The sequence below is a fragment of the Lotus japonicus genome, chromosome 4, assembly GCF_012489685.1.
Source record: "Lotus japonicus ecotype B-129 chromosome 4, LjGifu_v1.2".
Taxonomy (NCBI): Eukaryota; Viridiplantae; Streptophyta; class Magnoliopsida; order Fabales; family Fabaceae; genus Lotus; species Lotus japonicus.
In genome coordinates, this window is record NC_080044.1 from 13,964,848 (window position 1) to 13,984,503 (window position 19,656).

The 19,656-nt window shown below is 36.0% G+C and overlaps 2 protein-coding genes and 1 pseudogene across 3 annotated transcripts; all 3 read right to left on the reverse strand.

Moving 5' to 3' along the window:
• The window catches only part of LOC130712340 (probable 2-oxoglutarate-dependent dioxygenase At3g50210), a 44,503-nt pseudogene extending 43,363 nt beyond the window's left edge, over window positions 1-1,140 (reverse strand).
• Window positions 1,141-1,862: 722 nt separating this feature from the next.
• LOC130714849 (probable 2-oxoglutarate-dependent dioxygenase At3g50210) lies at window positions 1,863-5,780 on the reverse strand. Of its 2 annotated transcripts, XM_057564814.1 has the most exons (13): window positions 5,623-5,780; window positions 5,264-5,379; window positions 5,105-5,149; window positions 4,482-4,600; window positions 4,286-4,349; window positions 3,900-3,967; window positions 3,558-3,616; window positions 3,307-3,472; window positions 3,151-3,170; window positions 3,023-3,069; window positions 2,458-2,538; window positions 2,286-2,375; window positions 1,863-2,197 (listed from the first exon to the last, which is right to left on the reverse strand). In XM_057564814.1, the coding sequence occupies exons 1-13, from the start codon at window positions 5,654-5,656 to the stop codon at window positions 2,066-2,068; spliced, it is 1,041 nt and encodes a 346-aa protein (XP_057420797.1). In that variant the 5' UTR covers window positions 5,657-5,780; the 3' UTR covers window positions 1,863-2,065. The 2 variants fall into 2 exon arrangements, with proteins under 2 accessions (XP_057420797.1, XP_057420798.1); XM_057564815.1 differs by lacking the exon at window positions 5,105-5,149.
• A 4,990-nt stretch (window positions 5,781-10,770) lies between these two features.
• On the reverse strand, window positions 10,771-12,173 carry LOC130715183 (protein IRX15-LIKE-like). Its single transcript, XM_057565256.1, has one exon. It carries the CDS (start codon window positions 12,041-12,043, stop codon window positions 11,096-11,098), a length of 948 nt encoding a protein of 315 aa, XP_057421239.1. The 5' UTR covers window positions 12,044-12,173; the 3' UTR covers window positions 10,771-11,095.
• Between the last annotated feature and the right edge of the window lie 7,483 nt (window positions 12,174-19,656).

Sequence of the window (19,656 nt, forward strand, 5' to 3'; positions counted from 1 at the left end):
AAAATGGAGATGAAAAATTCATGGATCAATTCTGTGTACAATTTTGCAAGCTAATTGATGAATTTATCATCACATAATAAACTGACACTTTGCCAATCAAAATAGTTTAGCTAAAGTTGCCGTAATCCCTACTTATCAAATTAACTCAGTGTATGTAAAATAGAAACTACATTCATTTACTATGAGCCATCTGCCATTGATTTCTGCTTCATCATCTCCATCCATTTTATTCTATTGTTTCTATGCTATGCTTTTGGGTCATTTCAATTCTCGAGAACTACTAGTTAAGTGCCATTCCAAGCGACAGAACCATTTTACAAGAGATAGTTGGAATCTATATGAGGTTCAAAACATTACATATTATATATGTTATGTTAGCAAAAGTTGCAGCTAGTGTACCTAGTCTCATAAAGATTAACCTCTTCGCTATAGTGCAGATTCTTACCAATTTATCTCATGATTATAAAATCAATAACCTTTTTGTTTCCATTTCCATCATCATTTACAGCAAAAATTTCCATCATCATTTACAGCAAAACAACTAAAGAAATCAAAGTAAAAGGAATAAAAAATGCTAAAAGATGAAAGAATTACCACGTAGAAGAACCCTGCCTCAGTACAAGCCTTATCCAAATTTCTAACAACCTCTAGTACACCAGGATCCTCAACCATTCTTTGCTGGATTGCTTTGATCTCTTTCTACCAAACTTAATACGTGTTTTCAAATATATCTTGCTTTCTTGTGCTTGGTCGAAGAACTCCTTTCATGTGGCTATATTACAAAGTTTCCACTTAGTACTGTTGCATCTTCTCCTTGTCGAAGTCCTGTGGTCGAAATATATACATTGCTAATGCCACGTTATTTTAATCCCCTATGAACTCTTGACACTAAACACTTTGGCATTAAAATGGTGTCATCAACATATAATCTGGACCTCAAAACCAAGGCCATATTTCGACTAGGAAAGTAATTGGCATATGATTTCAACCAATATATGTAATAATAATTTGGTAGAAAGTAGAGATTATGCTAAAACATGCCATGCATTTACATACCCAATATCTCACTGATAAATTTCCAAAGCTAGAAATTTTGGTGTTAACACCAATTATGGGGAAGGAACTAAAGTCAGTGGCCATGGATGCTTCTGATTATCTATCTATGTACTCTCTGGAGCAGGTTGTGTGGTGTGCTACTGGGGAGGCTTGAAAAAAGGAACTGTTGTGTACTTGTGTTTGATCGTTGATGATAACATTGTTGTCATTAACAAAGACTAGGGGACTCCAACTCCACAAAATATACTCATCACAAGTACACAACCGATTTTATTTATTCTATAGTGAGTGCTATATACATCATAATAAAACTAGTGTCTTAAACTGTTTGGTATACTTAATAATTTGGTTTAAATCACCCGGTATCCGGTCACCATTCGGATGCTGACTATTCCAAAATCGGGATTTAGTCACTGTTAAGGCTCTTCATCCCTCCCCTCGATGTATTGCGAAGAGATTGAACCTGAGAGCTTTTCCCACACATTCACATTCAATCAGCGTTGCCAACTGAGCTACAATCTTAAGAAATAGCATTATCATCTTTGTATACTTGACTCAAATGATTTATATACAATTTTATAGTGATTAGAAGTGAGAGTTCTGTTTACTTCATTGAGTTCATTCTAATGGCGATTGTCCATTAATAGTGTTGCACTTAGTTGTGTTAAAACGCACTAAGATCTTCCCTCTCAAATGTCAATTAAAAACCACTATATAAGTTTGTATCTGCTCCACTCATGTCCAATTTAACTGACATGACAAGTGGGACAGAAAATTGAGACATTGTTTGGGGACAAGAAGGATGCTTGCACTGAGCTGATAAATTGATGTTTATTAACAGTTCACAGCCTGATGAATTGCCCACCCTTGTCTTGAAACTGAAAGCATTCTAAGGTCATAGTTATTTAGTATCAAGTCATTGTACATAACAATTAACAAATGCTTGAGTTTTCAGCACTTGTAGGTCTGGACTTATTATAATTACACACAAGAACAAGGGAAAACAATGCTACTCCTCAACAAAATTTGTGAGAACCTTTCTGACAAGATGCTCTCCATAGACAGCTCTTTCAAACTTGTTGTTACCATTTATCCTTGTTTTCTGTGTATCTAACGGCTCCACCGCGGTATCAAAGTTCGTCTGTTCATACAGTAGTGGCAAATGGAATCAGGAATTAAAGAAAAACAAGATAAAAGGACGATACATGTAAATAGAAAATGGGGCTAACCTCGTAAAAGAAGACTACACTGACTCTGTATTTAGTAGAGTTGTTTATGACCCGATGCAAAGTGGACTCGTACAAACCATTGGAGTATATCTGCAATTCTCTTGCATAATTAACTAGATCATCCACCAAATCTCTAGTGGTATTACTATCATGAAGAGATTAATTAAGATACCTTTAGCATGTCACCAATGTTGCAAACAAATGACCCAGGAACTGGAGGTGCTGATATCCACTCGCCGCGTAGGTTTCTCACCTTCAACAATTAAACAACAGTAACATGGCTGAAAACAGACTATAGTATCAAACAAGGGGAAATACACACAATATTGTCTAAACTAGCCATAATAGAAGAGTATAACACCTGCTAAATTGCCCTCAAGAGAAAGAGAATTCATTGCAAATGAATGAAAAACTTTATTTCGAAGTGGCAAGTTGGAAGTCATCAATGGATAAGAAATAGAAAACACAAACTAAAACCAGTATGTAAGGGTTGAAAGAAAGAGCCACTTAATTAAGAATAACATCATTTAATTCTAGAAAATGGGAATACAAAAAAAGAATCTCCTAAGCTACCAGCCACAGATACTTAAGATAGTAAGGAAGCTCAAAACATAGGTTTATAATAGCATGGTGCATGTTTGGTTTCTATGAGACTAGAAGTAAGAATCAAGAACTGCATGAAAAACTCAAGAGTATTAATATCTACTATTCAGAAAGGACCATATATAAGGGCATACCTGGAGTGCATTTATATCATCATCCTGGTTTAGCAATGTCAACAAACCTGTTAAGAATCATCTAGAATCAATGACAATGACTAAACGAGTAATCTAAACTTAATATAATGTACAGGTTAAAGGTATACCATAATCTGTGTGAGCTCCACTGGATTTGTGTTTATTCAAAGAAATGGCGAAGAAAGAAAAAGTAACAAAAAAGGGAAAGGCATCAGTAATTTAAGGACTAATGATAATAAAAAAAGGGCAAAGATTGGAAAACTCTAGATCCAAGATTTCATTACCATCCAATATCATTTTTCAGAACATCCGTTCCATTTACATTGGTGACACCTGGGTAACCAATGAGCCGCATTACCCAAAATGGATCCCCAGCTCTGTGACCTTCAAATTCACCTGGTGATCCACCTAATGCTAGAGCGATTCCACGCATAATTTTCCTTGCGAGCTCTGCTCTAACCAAAACAACTATATAAGAAAACTAATTATACTAAAGGAACTCACATGATGTAAAATAGAGGAGGAGAAAGCATGCCTGTGCAGAGACTAATATATTCCTCTATAAGAACTTTGAATTTTGGTGGATTTTGTGGCCTGAGTGATGAACCGCAAAGTTAAAGAAGGTCAAAAGACGCGCATTATGCCCGAAATACATAAGTAATATCTTAGTCATGGTTGTTAAAACAATAATCCTTAATCCCTTGACTATTGATTTGATTTAGTGAATATTCTACTAGGTTAATAGGGAATTCAGTATTAGAAGCATATATATATATATAATTGTTCTCTTGAGCATTATATTAAGCTAAAAGTTGAGGGGAGAAGGTTTCTGGAGGAATGTAGACATTAACAATAGAAAAACTCTAATTCCTCGTACCAATGGTTGTATCCTTCCATAACTTTGCCAAGATCTCCATACATGCCCTTAGTCACTTCCCTATAGCACTGTCACAGGAAAATATTGAGATGCATTCAGGGCTTGATAGAAGAGCCATGTGACACAGAATAAATTATTACACCTGCTATGCTAGGCTCCAATCAGAGAAAGAAAATGAAATGCTGAGGAAATCTAATCTCTGAACAATGTTAGGTTCTATCATATGAGCTATATTACATATGAGTGAAAATGTTTCAAACGGTTGAAAATACCCTGAGATGAGCCTAATGTGAATAATTACAAATCATTTTATTTTCTAGTAGAAAAGAACAACACACTAGAAACAAAGACACCTAAATTTATGCTAAGAAACAAGTAAGACCTACATCAATAGCTTCATGCATGTCAGGTACACCTTGAGTTATATTTTCTCCAATTCTCTCATATCCTCTACATCAAAAGTTTGGCTGGTATCAGCATAAATTGGATGGAGAAACTCATAAACCTGTGCTGCATTGCAAGAACTAAAGTGATCCTTAATATACATAGTATAGATGCATAGATTAATGCAGCCAAGCAAACCTGAATCCGGTTGCTTGAGTCATTTTGATCTTTGTCTTTTCTTCATATGGAAGTTCAAAGAATCTACGCGTTATATCTCTAACCTCTTTGAGGAGTGTATTGGAAATACCATGGTTTTTCTGTCAATCAAGGACCATATGATTTGAAGTGAACATTAACACAAAACAGCTTAAGTTCCATGATAAAAGATGACAAGTGAGAAAACTGCAAAGGAAAATCTTGCTTTGGATTGTCAAGAAAATATGAGATTAGGGCCTGTTTGTTAGGGCTAAAACCGGAGATGAATTATTCTTTGATCAACTCTCTGTACAATTCACAAGTAAGCTAATTGATGAAATGTTCATCGCATAATAAACTGACACTTAGGAAATCAAAGTAGTTAATCAATTTCTTGAGGTAAAGTGAAAAACTCTATTCAATCAAAAGTGTGATGATGGCAACAGAGTCGCTAAAGTTGCCACAAACTTTACTTATCAAATTAACTCAGTGTATGTGAAATGAAAGCTATATTCATTTTTTTTTTAGATAAGTCAAAATTGTATAAATAAGGCACAAGATGTGCTAAAGTTGATACACAGAAAGGAAAGAAAAAAGAGAATAAAGAGAAAGCTATATTCACTTACTATGAGCCATTGAATTCTGCTCTCCATCATTTTTATTCTATTGATCTTAGAGCAAAAACAACAACCTTTTCATTTCAATTTTCCATCATCATCAACAGCAAAATGACCAAAGAAACCAGAGAATAAGGAATAAAAAAGCAAAATGATGAAATAAGTTACCACATAGAAGAACCCAGCCTCTGTACAAGCCTTATCCAAATTTCTAACAACCTCAAGCACACCAGGGTCCTCAGCCATTTTAGGGTCATCTGCCTTAGCTAAAAGGAGACCAATATCTGCATCATCATCATTTAGGGTCACAAAAACCAGCACAATCAAAAAGGAAAAACATTATGCCTCCTCTCTGAGTATGAGTTCTGAAGTTTAAATTGCTGAATCTTTCACAATTCACTCAACAATTCTCTATTACTATGTCTACAGAACAAAACTATATCATATATATACAGAAACACAAAAAAAAAATACACACACAGAAATGAAGAAATGAAATATTGGAAGTGGGAAGAAAGTTTGATTACCAATTATGGGGATTGAACTAAAGTCAGTGGCCATGGATGGATGCTTGTGTAATACTCTGGAGCAGGTTGAACTGCGGAATGCTTAAGAAAGTGAAGTGTTGTGACTTGTGAGTGAACTTGTATTTGATCGGCAGTAACGTTGTTGTCTTTAGCAAAAGCTTCGTGGCATGGGTCCCTCACAACCGATTTTAATAAATTCATACACAGTGAATACTACATGCATCATCATAATAAACAAAAACTGAAATGATAAGATTCTCCAACTGCATCGTGCTGATTTATTTACTAACAAGATCCTGTGTTGCACGGGTACGGGTACCCGGTACGGGTACGGTATTAGGTACACGGTACGCGATTTTTGAAAAAATAAGGGTACGGGTACGTTAGATATATGTATATTTTTTATACATAATATTTAAATATAAATAAATTATGCAAAAAAAAGAAGATAAATATAACTAATTAAAATAACATCCAATACATAATATTAAATTGTTCAACAAAACAACATAAAACCAAATAATTGTTCAACACCACAACATAAAACTAAATAATTGTTCAACACCACACCACAACAACATAAAACCAAATAATTGTTCAAACACCACAACAACATAAAACATAAAAGCTAAATCTTGAGCTCTTGTAAACTTCAAGGGTAGAGTTGCTTGAAAGAAGGAAGAGTAATTTCCATCATTATATCCAAATACCAATAGAGATGAACATAAACAAGCCAAACAATACCCTGAAAGCAATAGTTAGATATAAACGTGACACAACGTACCTGCGGTGGCGTGGTGGCCAGCGGCGGAGGAGAGCACGACGGAGGAGAGTACCTGCGGTGGCGTGGGTTTCCTCCTTTTATCGTGTTTCTTGTGTTCTTCTGCTGCCCTTCCTTCTTTTCACGCGATTTAGGGTTCTGTTTCTATTTTTTTTTAAGGCCAAAACGACGTCGTTTTGGCCCGTAACCTATTTTTTTGTAACGGGTACGTACCGGGTATGTACCGTATGCGTACCCGACGCGTATGCATACCGGGTACGTACCCGGTACGGGTACATGGCCAATTTGGCCGTACCCATGCATCAGAGACAAGATCCAATACAGTTAGTACTGAATTGAATGATAAATGACATTCAAGTAATTTTATTTCAACTTTTTTATATTTTTTTTTTGTTGCATCGGAAAACTTCAACTTTTTTATATTGAGTTACTCTATCAAAATAAAATTAGATTAAATGATGTTTTTATTCTTTATTTCTACCGTTAAAGGTTCTAATGGAATTTGGTTTTGGTATGATTCTTCATCGGATTAACACATTCATATATACGCATCAGTTACACTCCATTTCCATTCATGTGTCTTAATGACATTAATGTTTGATTTTAATTGGCTTTTTATCACCTTGTTGGCTCTTTGATGGGAGATTTTTTTTTTTTGTTTTTTAAAAAATGGGAGATTCAACCGTTGGAAGAGTAAAAGAGGTGATCAACCAAGTTATAAGTGGATGTGAAAGAGAACTGATTTTTTTTATAGAAAAATGTTACTTGTTAATAATTTAGTTCTTTCACTAGGGTTTCTAGTCATTCACCCTTCAATTTGTTAATTGTTACTCCCTTCGTTCCTAAAAATAAGACATATTTCAAAAAATTGCGTTTAGTAAGAAATCTTTTTTTTTTTGAAAGTATTAACAAAACACTTAATGTGACTAATTAGTGTATTAAATTTTTAAAAATACATACATTCTTCCCTATTTACTCTTTGTCATTTTCTCTCACTAATAAATTAATAATCATTGCATTTATACCAGTCATAGTTAGTTGGATTAGTAGTAATTAATGGTAGGTGGTGACTTTGGAATTGAAAACATACAATTAATGTGAGGGGTAAATATGGAAGAGTACAATTTTTTTTGCTAGATTATTGTAAGAGGTCTTATATTTAGGAATATGAAATGTTTGGCACGTTTAGCTGATAAGCTAGCTTAAAGCTGAAAAGTTAGCTGATAGCTGAAAAACTAGCTCATAGCTGAAAGTTGATAAGCTAGCTGAAAGCTGATAGCTGAAAGCTGAAAAGCTACGTAATTGTAACAAAAGTGTTTGGTAAAACTAGCTGTTGAACAAGCTGAAATTGGAAAATAACATAAAAGGACATACTTATATAATTATTTTTATATTTAACATTACTTTATTTTCACATTAATACATATTGGATATTAATATTAAAACTATTATAACTTTAAATATTTTAATTTTACTCAATTTATTTATCATCTTAAAAATAGGTTTTCCGAAGGAACAATAAAAATCATCTTAAAAATATAATATTAATTTTTACTTATTTTATTTAAACATTAATACTTATATGGTGGAATTTTAATAAAATAATAAGGATAAAAATGACAATAAATTCAATAAGCTATAAGCTTTAAGCTATAAGCAAGTTACCTCAGATAGCTTATAGCTTAAAGCTTTAAGCTATTGAAATAAGCTCATTCACCAAACATTTTTATAGAGCTTTTAAGCTAGTTAAATAAGTTTTAAGCTAGTCAAATAAGCTATAAGCTAGCTGAAATGACATGCCAAACATAGCCGAAAATTTTGAAACTAAGTTTTATAATTAGGAACGGAGGGAGTAGTAAATTAATTCCTTCACTAGAGTTTGAACCCTAGTCATTCACCCTTCACGACCCTTCATTTCCCTTAGCTCATCTCACCCAGAGAACTGACTGATACGGGAAAATGTATATAAAAATTTCAACCTTCCTTTCCTTTTAATAACATGCACACATGTTTATGTTTTAAATGCATATTACTTCTCATGTGTCTCTGCTAACTTTAGCTAGCAAATCCGGCATTGAATTGCATTGGAGATTTGCTGAAATTTTTTTTTTCAAAATAGTATTTCTTTCACGGTACAACTTTTTCACCTTATTTTCCCATGAAATTTAAAATAGGTTTAGACTACAAGAGCTACACCAAAGAACGTGTTGTATATCCTCTCTCGTCTTGAACCTTTGGATGGCTAGCTTCAATTACAAACAGCTCCTGCTGGTGACAATGTAGACCCCAAAGCTGTGACTAATGCTACCAAGAAGCTGAAGCTCTATGGAAAATATAATAAATTGGAAATTTGGGAAAAATTGGAGAGAAAAAATATGAAGCAAGTGATGTTGGAAACATACTGGAAAATTCTGCAATTTCAAATGTTGGATGACAATCCAGGTTCATGTTATGATTACTCATGTTATATCATTGTTTTTTATTAAAATCAAAAGGTGAAATTGGATATAAAGGTTGAAGTAGAAAACAATTAGATCAAAATAAAATAAAAAATGCTTGATGTTATATTGCTTAGTTATATAATGTATGATAATATGTGGGTGAAAGCTATCTTGAATGCTTGTTATATTCTTAACAAGTAAAATTTGTCAAAACTCTCTAAGAAGTGTAGAAATGTTTTTCTTCATACTCGATTTTCATTCATCTAAAGGGTATTTGGCTGAAATGAGAATACCAGATGTTAAAAAAAAATATTGGTGCTAAGACATAGCGCATCATTGGTTATGTTCATGTTGGTCTGGCCTATAAATTCTTGATCTTCAATGATAATATTATTATTGAATCTAGAGGTTTTGAGTGTTATGAATCATTAATTTTTGCACCTGTGTTTGTGATTCACAAGAGGAAATTGGAGCAGCTAACAACGATACTTTCAATTAAGAGAAAAGACATTTACATGTCAGACATCTTTTTGTTAAGAAATTAATTAAGAATAATTTGATTTTCCTTGAGTATGTAAGAAGTAGAAGAAATGTTGTTGATCTTTTTGCTTAAGGATTGACCAAGAAAGTTTTCTTGTATATGTCGAGTTAGATGAGCCTTAGGCCTTGACAAAGAGAAAAGTATGGTGGATACTCATTTGTTACTCAAACTAAGCCGTGTGATTACTTTTAAGTATTACATTTCCACTCTTATGACGTGCGGTAATGACATTTGAAGATACATAGCCAATTTTGTGGTTCTATGAGACACATTTGATGTATCTATTATAAAGTGTTTGTGAGACGCCTTGATGTTTTTGAAAGACATACATGGTCAATTTTAATCGTGCTATTGAGACGCATTTGATATATCTGTAATAAAATACCTCCAATCACAGCCATGGATCCACCATCTCTCTTCTCTCTATCTCACTAGTTTAGTGTCTACACCAAAATATTAGTGTACATAAAAGAATTTTGCAATACATGTTTCCTTTTTATTTATTTGTTTTTGTTATTCAAGAGGGCAATAGTACAAACCTAACTAATACCCCATATGGATTGAGAAATAAATATTATATTGTCTAGTGTAATATCTCCATTCAGATTGAAAATTCTTATTACTATAAAGAAAGATAAGAAATATGCAGATTATTTAAAATCTAAATCCTAAAGCAGATAGAAGATAGCATGCAGTGTGAGTGGTGTTGGCGTTAGACTAGTGTCCAAGACAAAGATGATCGAAGTTGACTTCTACGCAACCCACCAAGAGCTTCCATTGGTTTAAGTACAATTAACTAAGACGCAAGTTCACTTCAACAAAGCCGTAGTTCGTTGAAACAACTTCCATCCAACTCCAAGTGACTCTTTTTCTTTATTTTTTAAAGGACAATGAAGCAACCTTAGCTTAAACTTAAGAGGTAGTTGCATTAGTAGCATGCTTATGGCTGTCACAGAACTAACTAATGCAATAAAATGACCTAATTCTATTATTTAAAAGTTGAGAAGTAAACCTTCCAATTAACTATGCTCAACCTCTTTATATTCCTTTTTTTCTTCTTTGAATTACAAAGGCTAGCAACTAAAATACCAAGTTTCAAGTAGCCTTGAGTGTCTCAAAAAAAAAGTAGCCTTGAGACAAATGCAAGTAAGTTTATTGTTTCATACCAGTTAAGAATAAATAAGATCAAGATAATAAAAGGATAACTTTCCGAAACAACAAAAAAAAAAAGAATACAAGAGATGTAACTTGCAATCTCAATATCTTAATGTTTTAGATAAAAATATATTATCGTGAAAAAAAAATATTTTTTTATTCTAATAGTGTCTTTCTTTGCCCTCAAGATTCGTTTTGTCAATGCATATTGTAAGCAATAAGCAATATCCTAAATCGAATTTGGAAGCTTGCATCCATTGAAGAAATTTCAATTTTTCACTTTGAGTGCCATAAAATGAAAAAGGTAAAGAAAGAATTATTCTTTACAAACAACAGCCAAAGAAGTAAACAAAAAGTAGCAATGGAGAGTAAGAATGGATGATAAATACCCAGAAGAAAGGATGAGGAACCAATTGTGACTAAGATGATTCTGAGTAGAGTGGAGACAATAACTAACACCATGTTTGGATGTGTGTTGGGCACATGCAGTCTAAACATGATAACATGATTTTGACGTCTAACGTGAATTTCAAATGTGGAACCAAACAATATGTGCTAAGTAGATGTAGAATTCCCTCGCCCCGAAGACGACGAGTGATTCTTACAATAATGAACACTCGTCTCATCCATCCTCTCCAACACATAATGTCCCAAACTCTCACTCCCCTCCAACAAATTCTCCTTGCAAAGAAACTCATTCCCACAAACCTGTTGCACTTCTCCATTGAACTCATGCAAGAACACATGAGTCTTTGGGTTCCCGCCCTTCTTGCTCCTGGCTAGGACGCCGGCGGTGAAAATCGCTGACATCCTTCCCGGAGCATCCGGCCAATCGCCACGCGGCCCATCCACCAAAATAACATCCCAATCAACCTCATACACATGGTTGGGAAGATCATTGAGCCCAAGCTTGCAATCTGAAAACAACAAATTCTGTACCGGCTTACACTCATTCGCTACTTGCTCTTTCGCTGAAGCTATGAGCTCCTTCATCTCGCTCCGTTTGGTTGTGTATTGAACATCAAAGACATCAATTCCAGGGTGCTTTTCTTCAAAATATGCAGCATAGTAGCGGTTTTCTTCTATGAACACTGTTCTGCCGTTATGGTTCAGGGCTTTCCAGAGGAGGGTTTCGTGGGTGAGGCCGAAGATGAGAAGATTGCACGGCGAAGAGCACTTTCTGAGCATATCAGATATGGGTTTGAGGTCGGAGTAAGGCATGTGGAACGTGTCGTTGGATTTCGCGGCATAGTGGAGGAGCGTGTTGATCACTGTGGCTGGTAATGGTGCAGAGCCTAATCCAGAAACAGGGGAGGGAATAACAGAGGAAGTTGTTGAAGTGGTGATGAAGGTGGATTCTCTGGTGTATATGAGAGTCACTAGGAAAGCGAGGGTGAGAATTGAGATGAAAGCAAGAAGCCATAATCGGTTGGAGCTTCCTTGTTTTTGGATGTATGGGTGGAGGAGGATGAGTTTTGTGTTGGTGTTGTTTGTGTTCTTCATTGTGTTGTTTTGGTGAAGAAGACAAAACAGAGGAAGTGAACAATTTGAGTTAGAAGTTAGAATATCTCTTCTTTATTTGGAAGAGATTGTGAGGTCTGAGAGATGATTGGGAAAGAAGGGTTGATTTTAAAGAGTGTTGGAATGGCAAAAGAGAGGACTGAAGCAATGTGTAGAAGAAAAAATTAATATTGAAGGTGACATTACATTAGGATGACCCTTCTTCAAGATTCTAATGAGAGGGAAATAGTTTAATTTGTTCTAGTTGAATTTGGCTTTTCTTAATGTGGTTGGTATTTTTTTTCATCAGTGCACTGATTAATTCCTAATATAAATGTGGATTGTTTAGTTTATGAAGGATGGTTGTAGCCAATGGGTTTTAAATTGGGAATTTGCTCTCGTAACCTTTGAAAATGGTAGGGTTTAGTTCCTTTAGTTTATTATATAGATTATAAAGAAGTAAGTTGCGAATTTAAAAAATTGGTAACAGAATCATGGTAAATCAAAGCAAAAGTTATGAAACAGCTCCATTTTAATTTGGTAAAAAAAAATTGTCTTTAATTTGAGGTCTGTAGCTGTAATTGTGGTCGATCAACGGTTTTAAAGCTTATGCAACGACATCTTAACCGCAACTGCAAACATTTCAACTCATATTTATCAACAATTTTTCAATGCAACCACAACTGCAATTGTGAGCACAACTGTAATTTAAAACCCTAATTGCTGGCCGAGGCGCCAAATGAAAGCGTGGTTAGAGGGAGGGTGGGAAGAGCAAGAAGAGTGCATGGTGAGTTGGGGTGGTTGTGGTTGGAGCATAGATGAGAGCGAAGGGGGAGACAATATCCTTAGCGACCCAGTAACTAATTACAAGCAAGAAGTCGCTTTTCCTTATTGATATAAGATTTTGTTCCTACGGAACCACCTCTTTAGAAAATTGATAATTTCGTGGACAAATAGCTACCTCTGAAGGAGACAAAGTAACAGCAATAATTCCCCTCTAATTAGAATGAAACACATGTGATCATCGTGTTGTATTTAATTAGTAGTGGATAGTGTATATACTATTAGGGCATGTTTGGTGCGACGTATAGTATAAGGTTTGATAGTATAAGACCTGATAGTATTAGGCCTGATAGTATAAGCCCTGATAATTTTCTTATACTATCCAGCGTTTGGCTATACTCTGTATAATTTACCATATCGTTTAAATTAATGCAATTTTATGTTTAATGAAGTATTGAATAATGATATATAATAAAAATCAAATATTGAGGTGATTATAACGATGGTGGCGGTGGTGATGGAAGCGGTGGTGGTGGTGGCAATGGTGGTAGGTTGGTGTTGGTGGCGGTGGTGGTGACAGTGGAGATAGGTTGGTGGTGGTGGTGGCAGCGATGGTGGTTGTGGTGGTGGCGATGATAGGGTGGTGGTGGTGGTGGTGGTGGTAAGGCGGTGGCGGCTACAGTGGAGGGTGGAGGCAATGGTGGTGGTGTTGGCGATAGGGTGGTGATTGTGGTGTCGGTGGTGGCAGTAGGGCGGTGGTGGTGGGTGCGGCAACGTCGGTGGTGGCGGCGGCGGTGGCGGTGGTGGCGATCGGATGGTGGCGGTGGTGGCAGCGATGGTGGTTGTGGTGTTGGCGACGATAGGGTGGTGGTGGTAGTGGTGGTGGTAAGGCGGGTGGTGGTAAGGCGGCTTAGTAGGGTGGCGGCGACGGTGGAGGATGGAGGCAATGGTGGTGGTGGTGGCGGTAGGGTGGTGGTTGTGGCGTCGATGGCGGCGATTATATATGGTGGTGGTGGCGATAGGGTTGTGGTGACGACGATTATGGTGGTGGTGGCGGTAGGGCGGCGGCGGTGGTGGTGGTGGTGGCTTTAACACCAGTGGTGACGGTAGGGCGGTGGTGGCGGCAGTGATCGGGTGGTGGCGGTGGTGGTCCTAATGGTGGTGTAAGTTGGCAGCAATGGAGGGTGGTGGTGATGGTGACTTATACGTCACAACCTTATCATGCCTTATCCATCACTCACACGATGGATTAAATAATACGTCATTTTAACGTATAAGGGGACTTTGATGGATAAGCTTATACAATACAATGTAATCACCAAACAATGGATAAACTCATAATGTATTGTATAAGCTTATACTATCATGCCTAATACGGTGTGCCAAACGAGCCCTTAAATAATGCAGTAGGAGAACATTTTTTTAAAGTCGAAAATATATAAAGCAACAGAGTTTCCTTGAAATTGGACTTAGAAGCATATTTTGCCACCTCATAACTAGTAAGTCAAACATATACAAGGCAGTCTATACATGGAGAATGGAATGTGACGGAGAACACATTAACACAAGCTTCGTTTCTGGGGTATTCAGTTTTGAGTACTTTCTCTAAAGAAGAATTGAGTTAGCTGATACTGGTCACTTCATAATAGTAACTAGAATATCTTGTTAGAATATTTGGGTTATCTATGGCTGATTCACGGACACATTTTTGGTGTCCATTTTAGATTTAGTACAATTATACCTTGATCAATTAGACAGCTAGATTAGTTACATTTTCTGTTACAGAAGTTAGAGCAGTTAGAGTAGTTTGTTACAGAAGTTAGAGCAGTTAGACTAGTTTGACTTTCAGTTACAACTGAATCAGAGTTGGTTACACGTGTGGTAAAAGATAGCTTTACCAATTTCTTTGTATATATATAGATAATACCCTCATTGTAATAGTTGATTTTTTCATTCAATATTCAGAAAGCACTTTCATCTCTTTCTCTCGATTCACATGAGTATCAATTTCAACATGGTATCAGAAGTTTTTTTCTTCCGCGATTTCGTTGATTGATTCGTCGATTGGATGATCAATTCCTTCGTTTCTTCTTCTTCTTCTTCCTTCGATTGTGTCTTGCTGCAATTGATTCGTTGGTCGATGCAATCGTTTCTTCTTCTTTGATTTGATTTGTGTCCTGTTGCTCGATTTGCATCTCGTTGCTTGATTCGGATTGTGTCTTGCTGCGATTGATTCGTTGGTTGCTGCAATCGTTTCTTCTTCTTTGATTTGATTTGTGTCCTGTTGCTCGATTGCATCTCGTTGCTTGATTTGGATTGTTTTGTTTCTCTGATTTCATCGTTTTCTTCGTCCTTTGTCTAAAATGAGAAGACTTTCATTTGTTTCCAATAATAATCTGTCAGCTTCTTCCTTTGATCTTATACATATTGATATATGGGGGCCCTATCATCAACAAACACATGATGGAAAACAATATTTTTTGACCATTGTGGATGATTGCACAAGATTTACATGGTTGTATCTGTTGAGAGCTAGGTCTGAGGCAGTATCTTGTATCAAGTCCTTCTTTGTTTTTGTTCAAACTCAATTTAACAAGCGGATAAAACAACTAAGGTCCGATAATGCACCCGAGTTTCAGTTAAAGGAATTCTTGTTGCAACAGGGAACTCTTCATCAATTCTCTTGCCCATATAGACCCCAACAAAATTCAGTTGTAGAGAGGAAACATCAACACTTGTTGAATGTAGCTAGGTCCCTTATGTTCCAGTCTAGGGTACCATTGCATTTTTGGGGTGAATGTGTAGCTACTGCTACCTTTCTCATTAATAGAACACCTACACATGTTTTGAATTATGTGACACCTTATGAAAAACTGTATGGGAAGGAACCAGATTTCACTAACCTTAAGGTGTTTGGCTGTTTATGTTTTGTTTCCACACAACCGGCACAAAGAAACAAGTTTACTGCTAGATCAGTACCTGGGGTTTTCATGGGTTACCCTGTTGGATACAAAGGCTACAGGGTCTATAATCTACAAACCAAGCAGTTTCTGGTGTCCAGAGACATCATTTTTCATGAGGATCAATTTCTATTTCACAGTGTGCATCATACTGCTGCACAACCAGATTTATTCAATGATTTGGTTATTCCTTTACCTCTTCCAGAGCACAATATGACTCCTACAATACCTATATCAGCACCAGAGACATCAAACTCACCTTCTCTTGGATATCTAGGTGAAGCTTCTACATCACAAGTTCCCTCTCCCACACAAGTTCCTACTAGAAGATCAAGTAGACAAGGCAGGGCACCCTCCTATCTTCAAGATTATGTTTGCCAAACACAATATCCTCTACATCACTACTTGACTTATGACAAGTTATCTCCCACATATAGGAATTATGTGCTGACTGTTGCTGAGATTTATGAGCCTCAGATTTTTCATCAAGCTGTGAAATACCCGGAATGGAGGCAAGCTATGAAAGAAGAGATTGATGCTTTGGAGGCCAATAATACTTGGTCAATTGTCTCTTTACCGGCAGATAAAAAGGTCATAGGATGCAAATGGGTCTACAAAGTAAAATATAAGGCCGATGGTTCTCTTGATCGATACAAAGCTAGGCTCGTTGCTAAAGGATACACTCAACAGGCTGGAATAGACTTTTTGGACACCTTCTCTCCTGTTGCAAAACTCACTACTGTGAGAGTTTTGCTTGGTGTTGCTGCAGCTAGGGATTGGCACATGTTGCAGTTGGATGTGAATAATGCGTTCTTGAACGAAGATCTTTTTGAGGAAGTCTTTATGCAGTTGCCAATGGGATATCCGGTACAACAACAAGGAATGGTATGCAAACTACACAAATCATTGTATGGTTTGAGGCAAGCCTCTAGACAGTGGTTCCTCAAGTTCTCCACTGAATTAAAGTCTCTTGGATTTCAACAAGCTACCTCAGATTATTCTCTTTTCTCAAGAGGCAAAGGGACTTCTCTTGTCATCCTACTTGTTTACGTGGACGACATCATAGTAGCTGGTCCCAACTTAGAAATGATCAATCAAGTCCGAACCTTGCTTCAACAGTCCTTTAAACTCAAGGTTATTGGAGATTTAAAGTACTTCCTTGGTCTTGAAATAGCACGAGCTAGTTCTGGAATTTTTCTCTCCCAAAGGAAATACACATTGCAGCTGCTGTCTGACACAGGTTTTATGGGGGCAAAACCACAATCATTGCCTTTGGATCCTAATATCAAGCTCACTGATACAGAGGGTACTTTACTTCCTGACAGTTCTATGTACAGACGTCTCATTGGAAGGTTATTATACCTGACAATCTCTCGACCTGACATAACCTTTGCAGTGAATAAGTTGAGTCAGTTTATGGCACAACCCAGAACCTGTCATATGGATGCAGTACATCATTTATTACAGTATTTGAAAGGCGCTCCAGGACAAGGTATTTTCTTCTCAGCAAAGTCCAATCTTCAACTGAGTGCATTCACAGATGCAGACTGGGGATCTTGTTTAGTAACCCGCAGATCTACAACTGGACTTTGTATCTTCATGGGAGATGCCTTGATTTGCTGGAAATCTAAAAAACAACCCACTGTCTCTAGGAGCTCTGCAGAGGCTGAGTACAGGGCCTTAGCATATGCAGCTAGTGAGCTTCTTTGGCTGAAGCAGCTGTTCAGAGTATTTGAGATCCCAGTTGAATCTGTCAAGGTTTTTTCAGATAACAAGTCATCTATGCATCTTGCTACCAATCCATTATCCCATGACAGGTCCAAACATGTGGATATCGATGTTCATTTTATCCGTGAGCATGTGCATTCTGGGTTTCTTCGGTTGATTCATGTTAGGTCTGAACACCAGCTTGCAGATCCACTCACTAAAGCAATACCTCATCCACGGTTCAAGCAAATATTGAGCAAGTTGGGAGTGAAAGATATTTATCTCCCAACTTGAGGGGGAGTTTTAGATTTAGTACAATTATACCTTGATCAATTAGACAGCTAGATTAGTTACATTTTCTGTTACAGAAGTTAGAGCAGTTAGAGTAGTTTGTTACAGAAGTTAGAGCAGTTAGACTAATTTGACTTTCAGTTACAACTGAATCAGAGTTGGTTACACGTGTGGTAAAAGATAGCTTTACCAATTTCTTTGTATATATATAGATAATACCCTCATTGTAATAGTTGATTTTTTCATTCAATATTCAGAAAGCACTTTCATCTCTTTCTCTCGATTCACATGAGTATCAATTTCAACAGTCCAGACACTCATTTTATGGTGGCAGTGAAAATTGTTATAAATGCATAATATTTTTATGTTGCAGTACTGTAGCGCGTGGTTAATTTGTGAAACGTTAATATTTATCAAATGCTGTATTTAATTTTTATGTTGTGGTACGGATTCTAAGCACTAGATGAAAGTAAGTAAATGAGTTACGATTTACTTTTTTATTTTTCTCATTATATCATCTATTATATCTCTAATTTCTATCGCATTCAACTCTATCGTTCATAAAGTGTAAGGGCCTGAAGTAAGGGTGTAATCGGACCGGGTTGGTTCGAATCAATCAAATGTGTTTGGTTTGAATAGGTTCAGATTTCCTGAATTTTTCTTTTAGACCCGAACTAAACCAATCATAATTGGTTTGGTTCGGTACGGGTGATTAGATTCTAAATAAAAAATATTATTTTGAAATTTTCATAAAATTTATTCAAAAAACGTGAAAAATTATAAAAAAATATATAGAAACTACATATAATCGAACATCTCCGAAAGGAAAAAAAACATTTCATAATCCATATAATCCAACCTAAACAAACTAAAACCAACATTTCCAATACAAACTTGAATGATGGCTACAAGGTAAAAGTAAACTTGTAAATGAGTTAGGGTGTAAAGTCTAAACGAGTAAATGCAAATTATGTAATGGGTTAGAGCTCTTTGAGCTGAATGGTAAAAAAAAAAATTTCCAATACCATTGGGTTGGTTCGCATTAGTCGGATATTCAATCCTCAAATTCGACACCCGAACCAATGGTGACCGGATTCAATAAAAAAATCTGAATCTAACGACTGATCCAATCCAATCCATGCATCATAATGTATTTGGTTCGATTCAGTTTGATTGGGTTGACGGATCGGTCCGTACACGTTTACACCTCTAACGTGAAGCGTGATGGAGTATTATTCTAAACAAATTGTTATCATTAGTTAGAAATTTCATTAAATTGTGACATTCTCCCATGAATTCATCCGATAATCAATTTTAATTGGTGCAATTCTGAATTCTTGTGTTTCTTGCTTGACTTCATTTGTAACGACCAACACTGCTCATTTAATTTTATTTTTTTGGTTATATACGGAAAAAATTAAACAACAAAGACTACACTAAAGCATCGTGCAAAAGCAGAGCATAAAGACCAGCTGGGGGTAAATGCCAATCATGCCTAGGAGATGCATCTCTTGCTGACTACCGAGCAAGTGAATCTGATCATTTAATTTGACAAAACAACTCGAATTAGTGGATAAATAATTGTTTTCGAAGTTGATAAGAAACAATTTTCTTCCAAAAATTACTAAATTAGATAGAACAGGCACCCCATGAGCTTGATGTTTTGCTTCAAACTGATGTATTGGCCGCTTTGGCATCTTAATTTTTAATGGAAATCCAGTTTCAAAAATAAAATTACTAAATTAGATAGAGTTTATTTTCAGAAAAAGTAAAGAAAACATAAAACCTTAAAAAATCGTAAATTATATTGTTGCTCTCGACCAAACCAAACATTATCCTTAATTTCAAGATATTAACACAATAATTTTAAGTTAG